The sequence below is a fragment of the Dipteris shenzhenensis genome, chromosome 8 (genome assembly GCF_047967505.1).
Source record: "Dipteris shenzhenensis isolate YYH24624 ecotype China chromosome 8, Dip_SZ_1.0, whole genome shotgun sequence".
Taxonomy (NCBI): Eukaryota; Viridiplantae; Streptophyta; class Polypodiopsida; order Gleicheniales; family Dipteridaceae; genus Dipteris; species Dipteris shenzhenensis.
Window position 1 is genome coordinate 33,133,788 of NC_141603.1, and position 16,507 is coordinate 33,150,294.

Here is a 16,507-nt window from a genome sequence, read left to right on the forward strand (position 1 = left end):
TCATGGGGTCCAATATGATTCCGTGTGAGCCCTCACTCCCACATGAGACAGTACAAGCAAAGTTCAACATGACACCTCTCCAGGTTGATGCCATCTTTCAGACAATGACTTTCATCCACGGAGTTTGGGACTTACCTCATTAGAGACTTTCGAGGCTGGCCCTGGAGTCATCCAAACAACTAGCAGAGGACGGGGCAGACACATGGTATGCACGTATATCCACCTGGCTTGCCACGCACGGTATCCAGATGGACAGACTTCCTCCCTTTCAGTACAGCATGAATGTGCCTCTTGAGTCGATCCCACGAGATGAGATCAACCGTATCGTACGGTTAGATCTCCTCCAGCTCCACACATCTCGGACTTGGGGAGGGGACCAAGAGTTCCCCACCAAGGCCCAGTTCTATCGCCACCACTTCTTGAGAGTGTTGGAGGAGTGATTCATCATCAGACCCCAGTACCGTGAGGACAGAGGAGTCTCACATGCATTGAGGATTGCCATTGGACAGATGCGCGTTTCGTCCCATCAGCCGAGGATTGAGGCAGGGAGAGCTACAGGTATACCCAGAGAGTAGAGGATTTGCATGCTATGTACATTGGGGGCGGTTGAGACAGAGAAGCATTTTCTCTATATTTGCCCAGTCTATTATGAGATACGGGGGTTGTCTCTACCTAGAGGGGAGTGGCTTCGGTCCACTATCACGACTGATCCATTTCCATGACCAGGTCTGTGTTGGGCTCTATCTAATGGAGATGTGCTGGCACAGGGAGACACTCCTGCGATGGATCAGAGAGCAGTAGGAGGCGGCTAGACCACATGACATGAAGGCTGACTGAGCACAACAACGCATCATGGACTTCTACACATATGAGTAGCTCCAGGATACAGTGGACTAGAGGAGGAAGAGCTAGTTGAGATGAGGCAGCCTGGATCAGCAGAGAGAGCCGATACAGTGCCACTGAGAGAGGGACGCAGAGATCACATGCGAGATAGAGAGTGACCAGAGTACACTCTATTGATCACAGCTTTCCTCGGGGGGGACCGCCGACAGAGACGAGGGATCACCTTGGACATAGCCCAGAGAGTTCAGAGATCGAGGAGACTGTGCCCTCTGCCATAGCACGAGATGACTCGACAGACACAAATATGAGATATTTTCACAGCTCACCAAAGAGCCATCACTATGCCGGGCTTCGGTTTCTGAGTCCCATCTCAAAGATCAACTTGATTCAGCTTATACTTGACTGGTTATGGTTATGATTATGATTATGATTTTGCTAGCATAGATTAGTACTCAGCAAGGCCCTCAATTTTTCTCTCTCTCTCAAATTTTTAAGTGTCTAATGATTTTAAGATCATTTGTAGAAACATTCACCGATGGTCCTCTGCTAGGTTGATACAATCGACGACAACAATCAGAGGACAGAGGACTCAATCAATGAGTGTCAACATTTGAGGACTTTGCTTGCACCTTCTCTTGCTCCATTCTCGCTCTTTCTGCCCGTATTGACTTTGCGTTGACTTTTGTACTGATTTGATCAGGTGCCGCCTAGAGTAATTTTGCCTAACAGCCTGTGCTAATTCTGCCTAACAGCTCATACTGACTCCCATACCTCCCGCTTTCACATTTTAGTCTCCATGCTTCTACCTTCCTGCTTCAGCCCTTGCTCTTTGGCTTCTCTCTGCTCTTCTACTTCTGCCCCTAACCTTTTGCTTCTTCCCTATTTCATCTCTCCTTTTACCCATATTCTCCCACTCACAAAATCACTCTCACACCCATAATCACAAATCCCTCACACTCAATTTTATACTCTCACCGATGCCAGACTCACTTATGGAGGGCCTCATTCATTTGATTACGAGAGGGGGTTGCAGGAATTTAGTGTCTCAGTGGAGACCGATTACCTTGCTGGGTACCTTGTATCAAATCCTAGCTAAAGCTATCAGCCTTCATCTACAGCCCTTTCTCCCAGATCTTATCCATGATACGCAGACGGGTTTTGTGCATGGTAGGAGCATCTTTGATAACATTTTCTCATTTTGGGAGGCTTCGGATTGGGCCATACATAGTGGCCACAGGATGGCCATTCTACTCTTGGACTTTGAGAAAGCTTATGATAGGGCAGATTGGGGCTTTTTGGAGGGCACACTTACTCGCTTTGGTTTCTCAGATGCATGGATCAGAGGGGTGTCAGCCCTCTACAGATCAGCCCACAAGCAAGTTCTTATTGGTGGAGCTGGAGGGACAGGTTTGAGATTACAAGATCAGTCCGCCAGGGTTGCCCCTTAGCCCCCTTTCTGTTCCTATTTGTGGCTGAAGCTATGAGCTATTACATTAAAGCTCAAGCTGGTATTGTAGGGCTTAGATAGGCTTCCTTTGAGGTAGGAGGATGAGCTCTTAGACAATGAGTTGGTAGATGATACGGCTGCTTTTTTGGATGCCACTCCACAGACACTGACTTCATTCAGGACGGCACTAGATTTTGTTTTGTATTGCAACAGGTGCACACATTAATTGAATAAATCCAATGGCTTTTGGATCAGTGATGAGGATACTCCAGACTGGGGGAACGACATAGGGTTCACCTGGATTCTGAGGGGAGTTTTCGTCAGATATCTAGGATGCCGGGTTGGGATGGGCATCTCTCCGGCACAACAGTTTGCTCCCGTGTTGCAGAGTATCAGGAGGAAACTCATCTTTTGGAGTTTTGCCAGACTTGACCTTGCATCCAGAGTTGTGGTTGTAAACTAGGTATTATTGGCCACTGCCTGGTTCGTTTGCTCTTGTTGGTGCAAATCTAGAGGTTGTATTGCTAAACTTATGAGACCTATCAGGAACTTCCTATGGAGTGGTTTAGATGGCACCTCAAACGTTGTAGCCAGGGTGGCTTGGGAGACCCTCATTCTCCCCACAGGAGAAGGAGGTCTCAATATCATTGACCCGAACTTGCAGTGTATGGCCTTGCTCTGCAAGTTCGTAGTACATGGATTGATGCTTGGACAGGAGACCTAGAAAGATTTTTTCTCACGCAGCATTCATTCTTGTACCCCATCTCATGGGGGAGATTGGATGGACAGCATCAGATGGATCTTTACTTCAGCCCATCTCAAATCTCCCCCTTCCCCTCTCATGGCTGCTATTCTCAAAGCCCCAAGCTTCAGAAACACTCTTTGTAGAGTTCCACCCACCTCTCGTGAAGCAGAGGGAGTGCAGTCAGGATATAGCAGATTCAGGTAGGCATTCCGCCAAAGTGGATTGATACAGATGACATGTCGATCATAGAGTCCACTTGGTGGGGAGTGTTTTCAGGGAAGGCGGGCATACCATTACAGATTATTGCCCTGCAGGATGCACATGAGGATATCCTAGTCTTTGATGTTCAGTCGGGAGGCAGACTTATTAGATCTTCTGATGATATTCTTTTGGAGGTTGCCTTTCAGCCTGTCAGGATTGCAGGTTTCATGGAGTGGGGCAAGGACTCACTGTAGTTTCTTGACCCCGATCCTCTTCTCCTTGCACTGGGGTCTTCGAGACTCTGGTTATATGGTGGTTCCCCTATTAGGTTCTTGCAGTGGGACCCAGGGGAGTGGGAATGGATTGATGAGGGGCAGGGAGACAAGAGCTTCCCCTTCTTTTGCTATACAGTTAGAAATGCCCAGAGGTTTCAGCTCAGCAGTAGAGGTTGGAGGCCCTCCAGAGCGCCGTATTGGGATACTTTTCAGATTTCCGCAGTTGTGTGGAAAAACTTTTGGCGTAGGCTCTGGAAATCCAAGAATAGAAAGGTCACTCTTGTCTTTTGGCTTTCTATTCATGGAGGGATTGCAATGAACCTGTGGAGATCCAAGTTCGGGGCTGACCCTACTTGTCCTCGTTGTTACATTGCAGTTGAGTCAGTACAACATTGTCTTTGGGAGTACAGACAGGCGAGGACAATCTTTTTTTTCCAAGAAAGAGACTTCTATTAAGTAAGAGAAAAAACCCGCGAGAGCAAGCTCAAAGCGGAATACATCATGAAATCATGAAGATAAATAAAAAACCCCTCAGAGTGAGGTGGAAAACAACCAAGACTGAGGCTGAAAGTTGCACCTCAACCCATTAGTAGTCTTAGAGAAGAAAGGAGAATCCTTCCATTCCCTGAAGAAAGAAGCCCTCCTAGCTGAGGCTGCACGGGAGTCTCCCTGCATACTCGTCCATACGGCCATCAAAGTATGTACGGTGTCTGTCCAGATACTAGCCAATGTGTGCGAGGGATGAACCTAAGTACCCTCCAAAGCCTCTGTGCATCTGGCTCTCCAGATATGCCAGGATGCTATGCTCGCTAGAATCTCCCAAGAAGTATCCACAGAGGCATGTACAGCTGTAAAAGGAAGGTGTGGTACCACATCCAACGAACAGGACTCAGTCCGATGACGTCGAACCGAAATGGCCCGAGAGGAGTCAAATCTCTCATAGAAAACCTGAGGTCTCGTAAGAGAAAGCCAAGCCACTGAGCCCCATGTCATAAAAAATGGGGAGTGGGCAAAGTGACTGAAAATCCTGGCTACCCCCATCCAAATCATCCTCGCCTGTCTGCAATCCCATAAGCAATGCTGAATAGTCTCTGAAGCAGAGAGGCATCGAGGGCAAGTAGGGTCGGCTCCGAACCTGGACCTCCAAAGGTTCACTGCAATCCCACCATGGATAGAAAGCCAAAAGAAGATAGTGATCTTTCTATTCCTGTGGGATTTCCAGAGTCTCCTCCAGAAGCACCTCTGCAGATCCGCAGTGATATCAAATGTCTCCCAATGAAGAACTCTGGAAGGTCTCCAACCTCTACTACTGAGCTGATATCTCCTGGCATTACTGACCGTTTAACGAAAGAAGGGTATGCTCTTCTCTCGATGCCCTGCGTCAATCCATTCCCACTCTCCGGGGTCCCACTGCAAATACCTGATGGGAACTCCCCCATAGAGCCAGAGCCTCCAAGACCCGGTGGAGAGTAGCCGGGGGTCTGGGTCTAGGAACCACTCTGAATCTGATCCCTGCACCAAAAGACCTACAACCCTGATAGGCTGAAAAGCAAACTCAAGCAAGATTTCCTCTGGGGACCTGAGCAATCTGCCACCATCCTGGACACTAAAAACAAAAGCATCCTCCTGTGCATCTCGAAAGGCCAAAACTCGAAACGGAACACCACCTCTCGTAAAAGTACCTGACCAAGTGGAGGAAGTGAGTGGCATATCATCTGTGTCTACCCAAACCTCTGGAAGGGCTGCCTCAATCTGCAAGATCCTCCCTACGCTCCCTCTGAGATGTCCTGTCAACCTTGATTTGGTCTCCTCTGGAAGCCTGCGGAGAGCTTTCCAAGACCCCATAGATGATGCAGGTCCCCTCTCCCACCTGGATCACTGCATGTAGAGTGAGGCACCCAGTGGTCTGCCATGATCATCTAAAATACTGTCATTCCACATGATGGGTTGCCTATCAATCTCTTCCCGAGAGGAAGGAGGAATCCTCCGAAGAGTGCTTCTGAAATTGGCCCAAGCTTTCAGAATGGCAACCATGAGAGGGGACGAAGGTGATCTGAGGTGTGCTGTGGTGAAGATCCACCTAACACTGCTCATCCAGTCTCCTCCTGAAGAAGGTGTGCACCTCTGTATGCTGCTGATAAGAAAGTCCTTCCACGGTTCCTGCCCTGGCATAAGTCCACGCACCACCATCTTGCAAAGTAAAGCTCTGCACTGTAAATCTGGATCAATAATATTGAGACCCCCTTCCTGTGTAGGGAGGATGAGGGTCTCCCAAGCCACCCTGGCTAAGGCATCTGCTGTGCCATCAAGCCCACTCCAGAGAAAGTTTCTGATCGGTCTTCTGAGCTGAATGATGCAGTCCCTAGAACAGCATCAGCATGAACAAACAAACCAGGCGGTGGCCAAGAGGACCTGGTTGGCCACCACAAATCTAGAGGCAAGATCCAGCTTGGCTGAGCTCCAAAAAAGAAGCTTCCTTCTGATGCTCTCCAAAACGGGAGCAAACTGCTGCGTGGTAGAAATATCCAAGCCGACCTGGCAGCCCAAATACCTGATAGGCTCACCCCTCTGAACCCAAGTGAATCCTATGTCAAGCCCCCAAACTGGAGTGTCCTCATCACTGATCCAAAAGCCATTGGATTTATGCCAATTTATCTGCGCCCCTGCCGCCAAGCAAAATAAATCCAATGCTGTCCTGAAAGAAGTGAGCGTCTGTGGAGTGGCATCCAAGTAAACTGTTGTGTCATCTGCCAACTCACTGTCAAGTAGCTCCTCTTCCCTTCTGATGGGAAGTCTCAGCCCAAAGATGTCAGCTTGAGATCTAACATAGATACTCATAGATACTCATAGCTTCGGCCACGAACAAAAAAAGGAAAGGAGCAAGGGGGCATCCCTGACGGACTGCTGATCTCGAAATCTGAAATCTCTCACCCCTTACCCCACCAATAAGTACCTGGCTGTGGGCTGATCTGTACAAAGAGGAAACACCTCTGATCCAAGCATCATAAAAGCCAAAGCGTAGAAGGGTGCCCTCCAAAAAACCCCAATCTACTCTGTCATAAGCTTTTTCAAAATCCAAAAGTAGAATGGCAAGATTCTGGCCACTCTGCATGGCCCACTCTGAAGCTTCCCAGAAAGAGAAAATGTTATCAAAAGTGCTTCTGCCATGTACAAATCCTGTTTGAGTGTCATGAATAAGATCAGGGAGAAGGGGCTGCAATCGGCGGCTGATAGCCTTGGCCAGAATCTTGTAACAAGTCCCCAGAAGTGTGATAGGCCTCCACTAGGACACTAAATTTCTGCAACCTCCTTTTGGGATAAGGTGGATGAGACCCTCTGTAAGCGACCCAGGCATCTCGCCAGAGTCCCAAATGGCCTGCAGGGCTGAAGTAATATAGTCTCCAATCATATCCCAAAATGCAATTAAAAAAGACGCGGTGAGGCCATCCGAACTTGGGCACTTGCCCTTGTGAAGGGCTGAAAGTGCAGTCCTGAACTCTGTGTTGGTGAAAGGTGCATCGAGTAGAACATGCATACCCGGATTCACCAACACAAGGATGCTCTGCCAAATAGCCTGTCTAGCATCCTCTCTATCATGTGTCTCAGGATCAGCCGTAAGAAGGGTGGCATAGAAATCTGAAGCTATACGTAAGACATCATCAGGCTCTGTCTGTAAAACCCCATGTGAGTCAATAAGCTGGGATACACTCTCTCTACTATGTCTAGGGCCAAGAGTAGAGAAAAAGTGTTTATTGACTCTACCGCCACTCTGAACCCTGAAGGACTCCCGTGCATGAAAGGCATACTCTGCTCTCTGATGATGAGCCCTTGCTGCAGCAAGGCGCTCCTGAATCCAAGCATCTGAAGGCCGTTTCTGCTCTTCCCTCTGCAAAGCTGCCAACTGCTAGCGAACACCCATCTCACGTCTGAGAATATCTCGTCTCTTGGTACAAGCAACTGAGCGGTAGAAGTCGCTAATACCAAAAAGGGCAGCGGCTACATGTGATGGATATGGCTGCCCACCCTGGACATGAGAAACCCATATCTGCAGGGCTGCCTCTGTAAGGTCCTCCTCTGTGTAAAAGGCATCTGGAATCCTGATGTTGGCAGACCGGCCTCTCAAGTGAGGCTCTGAAATAGCTAGCACAACAGGAAAGTGGTTTGAAGTGGAAACCCCAGCAACAATGCATACCGATCCACCTCTGTCTAGTGCCCAGTCATCTACATAGAATCTGTCAATGCATGCATGAATAGGCATCTACTGCCTCCTGTTCGACCAAGAGAACAAGAGGGATTGTGGCTGAATAAGAAAGGCATCATCCCACCAAGTATCTCTGCCATAGAAGTGAAAAAGGAAGGCATCCCAAGCTGCTCTCTCCAAAGAGTGAAGTCCGCCTTTTCTACCCCCTTTTTTGTCTGACGGTAACTCGACCATGTTAAAGTCACCTCCAATCACCCATGAATCCACAATGGGGGCCCAGGAGAGTAAAGTCTTCCACATAAGGACATGTTCCCCTCTAATGTTGGAGGCATATGTTTGAAGGAAACCAACCTTACGCCCTCCAATCAAAAGAATAATCCACTGAGCTTTAGAGGGACTAATGACTCCGTGTCCAACAACTAGGGAGAGAACCGACTGCGAAACTGAAATAGAAGTGCCCCCCCTGGTGCCCAAGGCAGGCGACCAAAAAGTATGGCCAGAAAGCAACTTGCCTGACTTGGCACAATCTCTAGATTCTAGCTTGTGCTCTTGAATAAATAAGATATCAATGGAACCCCCAGTAACACCTGGATGAAGCTGATCTTGGATCAGCTGTCTACGGCGGCGATGTGGGATGCCACCTAGGCCCTGTATGTTCCAACTAATAATCCTCATCGACGGAAGGATGTAGAGTGGAACACCTTACCCGACCTAGTGGCGGAAACAAACCCCTCAACAGGGGAAGACCTCCTGCTCGAGGAGGGAGGGATGGAACTAAGTGGCGGAAAATCAACAGGGGAAAGAACCCTGCCACTTGAAGAAGAAGCCCTGTCAACAGGAAACCCAATCATTGGCCCCCCAAAAGTAGCGGGCACAAACTCCTCCTCTGGGAAATCTGAACCATCTGCCAGGGCTGAAAACGAGTTCCTGTGAAGTAAGCCAGACACCGGAGTGCGAAGGATCCCTTCTGAGGGAAGAGGATCAATAGTGTAAACCATCCCCTTCCCCCTATCCAAGGGAGGAAGTGAGGACTCCTCTCTATCCTGTGTCTGCCCAGCCGCAGAGACCTCTACTACCTCAAGAAGAGCGCCTGGCACCGCTGGATCTAGGGAAGAAGCTGCAACCAGGGAGGAGGTCGAAGCTTCAGTGTCTCGGACTGTGCGAGGTGAGACTGGAGGGACAACTCGAGGTGAAGCAGAGTCCACTAATGTACCCTCGTGAACTGAAGGAGGGATCTGCACACGTGCCGGAACCCACTGGAGAGCGTCGCGTGCCCCTGAGGTAGGTGGGGGTCGAGGAGCAGGTGATGGACCTGTACCACCCCCCTGTCGAGGCCGAGGAGCAGGTGCTGGACCTGTACCACCACCATCCTGAGGAGGACCGCCATGCGAAGGTCGAGGAGCAGGTGCTGGACCTGTACCACCCCTCCGTCGAGGCCGAGGAGCAAGTGCTGGACCTGTACCACCCCCCTGTCCCCCCTGTCGAGGCCATGGGGCGGTAGCTGTACCAGAGGGCTTCTTGGGCCTTTTCTTCTTCCTGGGGCAATCCCTGGCAAAGTGTCCAATGGTCCTGCATATCCTGCACTGGTCTTGTCTGCCTGAAATCTCTACTCTCTGGCGAAAAAAGGAACCCTCCGGGCGCTGGATCATAACATGATCCATCTTGAGGTTAGGATCCTTACAGAGGACCCTAACTCTAGGTACCCCATCAGCCTTGGTTGCCTCTGCTGCAGTCAATGGCAACCCAGGGAGGGGTGGGATCTCAGCAACTGCGCCAAAATGCTCCCCAATAACAGAAAGAAGTCGATGGTAAACCTGGGGAAGCCCGGGGAATCTGATGAAGAGCGAAAAGATTTCCTTATCTGCCTCCACTGGGTCGAAACCAATATGAAAGGCTTCAAAGAAGATCTTCCTGTGTCCGAGGTGTAAAAACTCAGCCTTGAGCACAGTGTGCTCGCAGCCTCTGGAGTGTCAAAAACAACCTGGAAAAAACCTCGTCCCAGAAGACGAACATCTAACAATCGTGGAGTGAGGTCTGGGGGGAGAGCCGCAAGCATCCAGTCTCTGGCTTGGGATCTGGAGGGGTGAGAGCCGAAGATGCGTGCTAGCAACGTGGTAGAGCATTCAATCTCTACATCCTTCTTGAGCTGCTGCAACTCGTCTTTAGAAAAGGTAATAGTTTTCGCCTCCTCACCTCGATTGGCGATGGATACTCCGTCAGCCAATCCTACTCCACCTCCACAGGCGAGGACAATCTGAAAAGGTGTTGCTAGGATTTTCAGTATCTTTCATACAACACCTTTCTTTATGACCTGGGGTTCAGTGGCTTGGTTATCTCTTACTGGCCCTCAAGTGTTTTTCGAGGGACATGATTCAGATCCAGCTCTCATTGTACGACGACACTCAGTGGAGCTTGTTCCCTCCAGGATGTTCCCTTCACTCCTTTCACAGCTACTCATGCCTCAGTAGATACGTCTTGGGAGATTCTTGCTAGCATTTCAGCTTGGCATATTTGGAGAGTCAGGTGTACAGAGGCGATGGAGGGTATTCAGGTTCACCCTTCCCAAGTTATGGCCAATATTTGGACCGACACAGTACACACTCTCATGGTCATATGGGCGAGCATGTAGGGATCCTCCAGAGCAGCTACTACCAGAAGAGTTACTTTTTTCAGAGTTTGGAGAGGATCTCCTTTCTTCTCTGAGTCTCCCTCAAGGTTGAGATGGCATTTTCAGCCTCCTCCTTCGTTTTTATTAGCTCATTTTGAGCTGTTTTTTCCTCATGCATTGCATGATGTACTCCCGCATTTGAGCTTGCTCTGGTGGTTTCATTCATACTTAATGAAGTAATTTTCTTAGGAAAAAAAAACTTATACTCTCACCCACCCACCCACATACTATAGATATATACAATGATATGGTGGTGTAGGATAGACTAGGACTTAGTCGATTTTGGAGTTGCTCTAGTACTTGGACTATATATACCAAGTACTTGTACTTCATTTGGTTGAACATTTTAGTTGGAGTTTACTTGTGTTCACTTCTTGTTCTCTTGTGTTCACAATCCATCTCCACTCTTGTTCCTACATGTGGTATCAGAGCTAATAGTCCTTCCAGCCCTCTCACTTGCTTTTCCGTTCTCCCGTGTGCTCCTGTTGCACTTCTGTCCCGGAGAAGAAGCTAGTTCTTGCTGGTCGACTTCTCTTTTCGCTGTCCTGAGCTCCCACGAGCTTCGCGTGATCTCGAGCTAGGGCTAGACGCTGAGGGGAGAGCTAGGGAGGGGCAGCAAGGGGAGAGCCGGGAATGAGCAGCACCCGAATATTTCCAACCCAACCAACCTTGGATTTCCCTTCCCATCTTGCGGGAGTTTGATTTTATCCTTTTTGGGTTATGTTTTTTCATGTTAGCGTGATGTATGTGTAAATGTTAGCGTGATGTATTTTTTCCTAGAGCTTTGCTTAGGGAGGTTCTTTCATACTTAATAGAAGTCTCTTTTTTGAAAAAAAAAAGCCTTAATCCTAGCTTGGATTAGACCGCAGTTAGTCCCTTTGGGGATGTAAAAATAAACAAGGGAAGCACCTCCATAGAGAAAAATTGCAGCAGAATATAAACAAATTTCTTACAATCTCCACAAGAGCAAGGTCATGGACCTAGGCTAATCATGGCTAAGGATGAAGACACAAATTGCTTGTTGGATCTACCAATGCACTCACTAAGGTTTTTTTTAATTCATTGAAGAGACTTCTATTAAGTACAAAAAACACCTGAAGAGAAATATTCTTGGTAAACATACATCATGCAGAGCATGAGAAACAAACATCCAGAGTGGGCAAACAACTACTCATAAAAAAGAGCTAGAGAAGAACCAAGGTTGAGGTTGAAAGTGCCACCAAAACCCTATCGTGGACTTTGAGAAAAAAAGGGAGAGACGCCACTCCTTGAGGTAAACGGTCCTCTTGGCAAAATCTGCCTAGGAAAATCCTTTGCATGCTCACCCAAATGGCCATTATGCTCACCCAAATGTGCATATTCAACTAAGATCATACTTCAATATTTGTCAATCATTTATTTCTCACTTCATACTTGAACGGTGTAAGGTCAAGGCTGACTAAAAGTATGCACTTCATTTAAGGCAAGAGGATTGTAAAACCCTGTCGACCATGACTTTAAGATTTCTTCGTAATGTAATTAAAGAATTGCTAAGACCTAAAATATATTGACTTGTAAGAAGCATTAAGACATTCACCGAGCCCTTCTCTCTAGGACATATAATTTCACATTAGAGATCCTTTCAAGAAAAGAAATTCGACATAACAAAGACTTGTAATGAGACGTCATAACGGCAAATTGAACAGCTCACATAATATGAAAAATTCTTTACCACCCTTGAAGACATGGGAGAATGTAAGTTAAACACAGAAGACCATACTATGATCAAGTCTTATCTCTGTCGAGCAGCATGTTTTTGTGAAGGCTTTCTACCACAAATTCCTCGAGTGTCCAACTTATTCAGCTCTTTATATTAAGTACCATTCTGATTCAATATGTTTTTTTTTTGGTGCATGAAAACAAGGACCCAAAATTCATGGTGGTTAAGGCAAAAGTAGAATGCAGAGATTCTCAGTGCCTTTTTCAGCAAACTGTAAAATTTTGTATTCGATAGCAATTCCTTCCACCATTCATTCAGAAAGAAAACAAACCTGTTTTTGTTAGATTGTAGAATGCTCGCAGGTCACCCCCTGAAGAGAATGCATGTTCGTCACCCTGAAATTGTGTAGAATACTTAAAAGATTAACATAGGAAGCAATGACAGTTAGTAGCTCATTTTGTTCATTAGAAAGATTCTAAGAAAAAGGTTCAGCCATTAATATTCCACAAATGATATGCCGCTTTTTTTTCATGAAAATGACTTCTATTAAGGATGAAAAAAATCCGCATGAGCTAGCTCAGAGCGGAAATACATCATGCATGGCATGAACAAAAATCGCCCAGAGAGCATCAACTGAAGACCTCAATACAAATTGGAAAGAAACCAAGAAGAAGGCTGAAAGTGCCATCTCAATCCTGCCATAGACTCTGATTGGAAGGGTTAGCCCCTCCATTCTCTGAGAAAAAAAGGGTGAGCCCTTTTTTTTCTAATACCTACGGAAAAAAAAAGCCAACAACTTGACTAGAAGATTGATGTCAAATCAAGAACATTGTGGAACAAATGTTGACAAAACATTTCCTAGTCCCTTGTGGGCGTCCCCACACTTCTCTTTTACCAATGCAAAGCAAAAATAAAAATAATAAAACTGTTAGTTAACCAAATCAACTTTCTTTCTTTTTTTCCATGAAAAAGACTTCTATTAAGTATGAAAGAAACTTGTTTGAGAAAGCTCGAAGTGGAAATACATCATGTTGGGCATGAGGAAAAAACACTCTAGAAGAGTAAATAAAAACTCAGAATGAGCTGGAAAGAAACCAAGGTTGAGGCTGAAAATGCCACCTTAACCTTGTTGTGGTGTTTGAACAAAAGGGGGAGCCCCTCCACTTCGTAAGGAATATAACCCTCCTAGCAGAGGCTCCTGGGAGGACCCCTGCATGCTCACCCAACTAGCCATTAGAGTGTGAATGGTATCAGCCCAAATACTAGCCATGGTGTGAGAAGGGTGGACCTGTGATCCATCTAAGGCCTTGTACATCTGGCCCTCCAAATCTGCCAAGCAGTAATACTAGCCAATATCACTCGAGCAGAATCCACATCAGCATGTACTGGTCTATAGTGGGAGATAGGCACATCCTCTAGAGAGCAAGGCTCGACTAGGTCGAATGGAGATGGCCCAGGAAGCATCTTGCAACTCATAGAAGATCTGAGGTCCTGACAAAGAGAGCCAAGCCATTGATCCCAAAGTCATGAAGAAATGAGAGGGAAAAAAAGTGCTGAGAATCCTGGCAGCCCCTATCCATATGACTCTCGCATGTCTACAGTCCCATAAGCAATGATGAACCCATTCCTCCGCAGACAAGCACCTAGGACAAGTGGAGTTTGCCCCAAACCTGGATCTCCATCTGCTCACTGCAATCCGTCCATGTATAGAAAGCCAAAAAAATAAAGTGATCTTTCTATTTGTTCGGGATTTCCAGAGCCTCCTCCAAAAGACTCTGCAAATCAGCCGAAACCTGATAACTCTACCAATGAGGAGCTATGGATGGAAGGAACAAGGTGGAGAGGGAGAGGGAGAGGGAGAGGGTAAGCTAGGGAGAGAGAAGATAATACTCAGATGGAAACATAATCAAAGTGAAAGGAAATGAAAATGAGCAATAGACCGAAATGGAAAGACTCACATTGATAAGCTTGATGTAGACTCCTTGATGTATGTTGATGTGACACACAAGTACAATCATATATAGGATAGACACATACTAGAATACCAAATTGTGTATGGGATATCTCCCAATATGACACGTGGCACTCACACATAATACTTTACTAGCACTCCTAGTAGAACACACTAAAACACACTCAAATTGACTTCATCTTCTAAGACCCCTCCATGAAGGAAAGGTGAAGGACTACTGGAATGAAACCAAGAACAGAACATGACAATGACGGACTACTAATCTGTGCACCCCAAACTCAGAGGCTAATGTTTGAGCATGTTCAGAGGTTGATTCAAGAACTCTCATGGATTGAGACTCAACATGACTCAGAGGCTCATGTCTTAGCATGGCTACATGACCAGCTCATAGGCCTGGAAATACACCAACATCTTGGAACTTGGTTGTTTGAGGGGGAGGTCCGCTCACTTCCAAAGGTGTTACCGGAGGCGTAAGGCCACTGATGCGAGGGGGAGGTCCGCTCACTTCCAGAGGAGTCCTAAGGCCTATGTGAGAAAGGTGAAGTGGGTGATGTGTAGACCTATGACACTACTCTGCCTCAGCTGTACTACACTGCGTGATGCGTGAACCTATGACACAACACTAGTCGAAGGTGCTACGGAGTGCTGAGTGCTAGAACAAACCTAGAAAGGAGATAAGAAGGAACAACACTAATAACAGATAACTGAGAAAGTGGTAGACAAGAGCATAACGCGAGCAAGTGCGTATGATAGAATGAAGGGATCCTCATACACTAGTCTCTCTAAAACAGAGATGAGAGATCACTCATCCACAATAGCAATACACCATAACAATGCAACAGGCAAGCTTGTAGCTCTAGCCTCTCTCCTTCTCTCTCTCAATCCCGTACAATGCTGAATGAATCCCCATACCCCTCATCTCCCCTCTTCACCCTTGCCTTCCGGATGGGAAATCCCCTCCCTCTCCTATTGGTGGTCCCCTCATCCTTAGCCATCCCGCTGCTGAGTCTCTTCATGTCTCCTGCAATGGCCAGCTTGCACCAAGTCGGTGCGTTGTAACTACTCCGCCTGCAGCCACCCTGTATCTGAAAAGGCACTGCCAGATGAAACATCTATGCCACCAATGAGTCAGGTCTGGAGAGGTTGGCAGAGCGTGACTGCGCGACATGAAGACCCTTGATGCATGACCATGTGCTTGGGTGATATGTCCTCCTGATGACTATGTCCCCATGTGACTATGCCATCTCGGTGACCATGTCCTCTCCATGACTTGTGTCATCCTGTGACCATGTCATCGCCATGACTTGTGTCATCCTTGTGACCATGTCATTGCCATGACTTGTGTCATCCTTGTGACCATGTCATCCCCTCACTAAGTGATTGTACATGGCTGGTCCTGCATGATCTCTGTATAACAATTCCCCTGCCACTATCATTCACCGTTCCGGTAAATAGGTCACGTTGAAAGATGTGCAGGAAGAATGCCTTTGCTAAATACAGAAATCGTTATAGGTGAAGCAAAAAGTCCTATCGAAAACATACATGAGTCACCCAACTTTCAAATGTATCACCAATTCAAGTGTTTTATGAGGGTGAGCCTTCTTCTTGGGCACTCTCGATCCGCCGTCAGGTGATAGAGCCCTGCTCTCTTCAGGATGTACCACATATTTCTTTCAGAGCTTTACATGTTTCAGTGGACACCTTTTGGGAGATTTTGGCTAGCATTTCCTATTGGCACATTTGGAGAGCCAGATGCACAAAGGCCTTCACCCAGATACACCCATCACAGGTGTTCACGGGTATTTGGAGTGACACGGTTCATACTTTGATAGCCATATGGGCTAGCATGCAGGGCCCTTCACAGGCAGCCTCTTCTAGGAGGACTGTATTTCTTAGAGTTTAAAGGGGTTCTCCCTTTTTCTCGGAGGTTGCTACCGGATTGAGATGGCACTATCAGCCCCAATCCTTTCTTTTTGGCTCTTGAGCTTTTCATGCATTGCATGGTGTATCCCATATTCCCGTATGGAGCTTGCTCTAACGGTTTTCTTTAATACTTAATAGAAGTCTCTTTTTTGCAAAAAAAAGAAAATGTATCACCAATTGTGTTTCACAAGAGTGGAGTTGAAAGAAAACCCGCCGAAACTTTATTAAACCACTGGTTACAAAATTTTGCTGATTAGTTAACAGAAACTGTTTTACAGAAGCCATTGGCATATAAAAAGACCTCCTCACATTACAAAAGTGTGTTGAAATCCAAGAAAATCACCCAGAGAAGGCTGACTATGTACAAATTGCTTGAGTTGAAAAACGAACCAAATTAACCCAATTCCAAAACCAACGGAGAAGCCAACATGCTAACAAGAGATGCCACAGTGAGGAGGCAAACAAGCTAACTATATACAAAATCCTCCTGCTGAAACATATGTCACTATTCATCCCTGCCCTAAGATGGAGCT

General features: G+C 46.9%; 1 protein-coding gene across 1 annotated transcript in view; it reads right to left on the minus strand.

The window, feature by feature from the left end:
- The window catches only part of LOC147899403 (3-hydroxyisobutyryl-CoA hydrolase-like protein 5), a 175,211-nt gene that overhangs the window by 79,128 nt on the left and 79,576 nt on the right, over positions 1-16,507 (minus strand). The window contains exon 5 of the mRNA XM_087378585.1: positions 12,411-12,474. Coding sequence (XP_087234711.1) covers positions 12,411-12,474 — 64 coding nt within the window. The remainder of the gene's footprint in view (positions 1-12,410; positions 12,475-16,507) is intronic.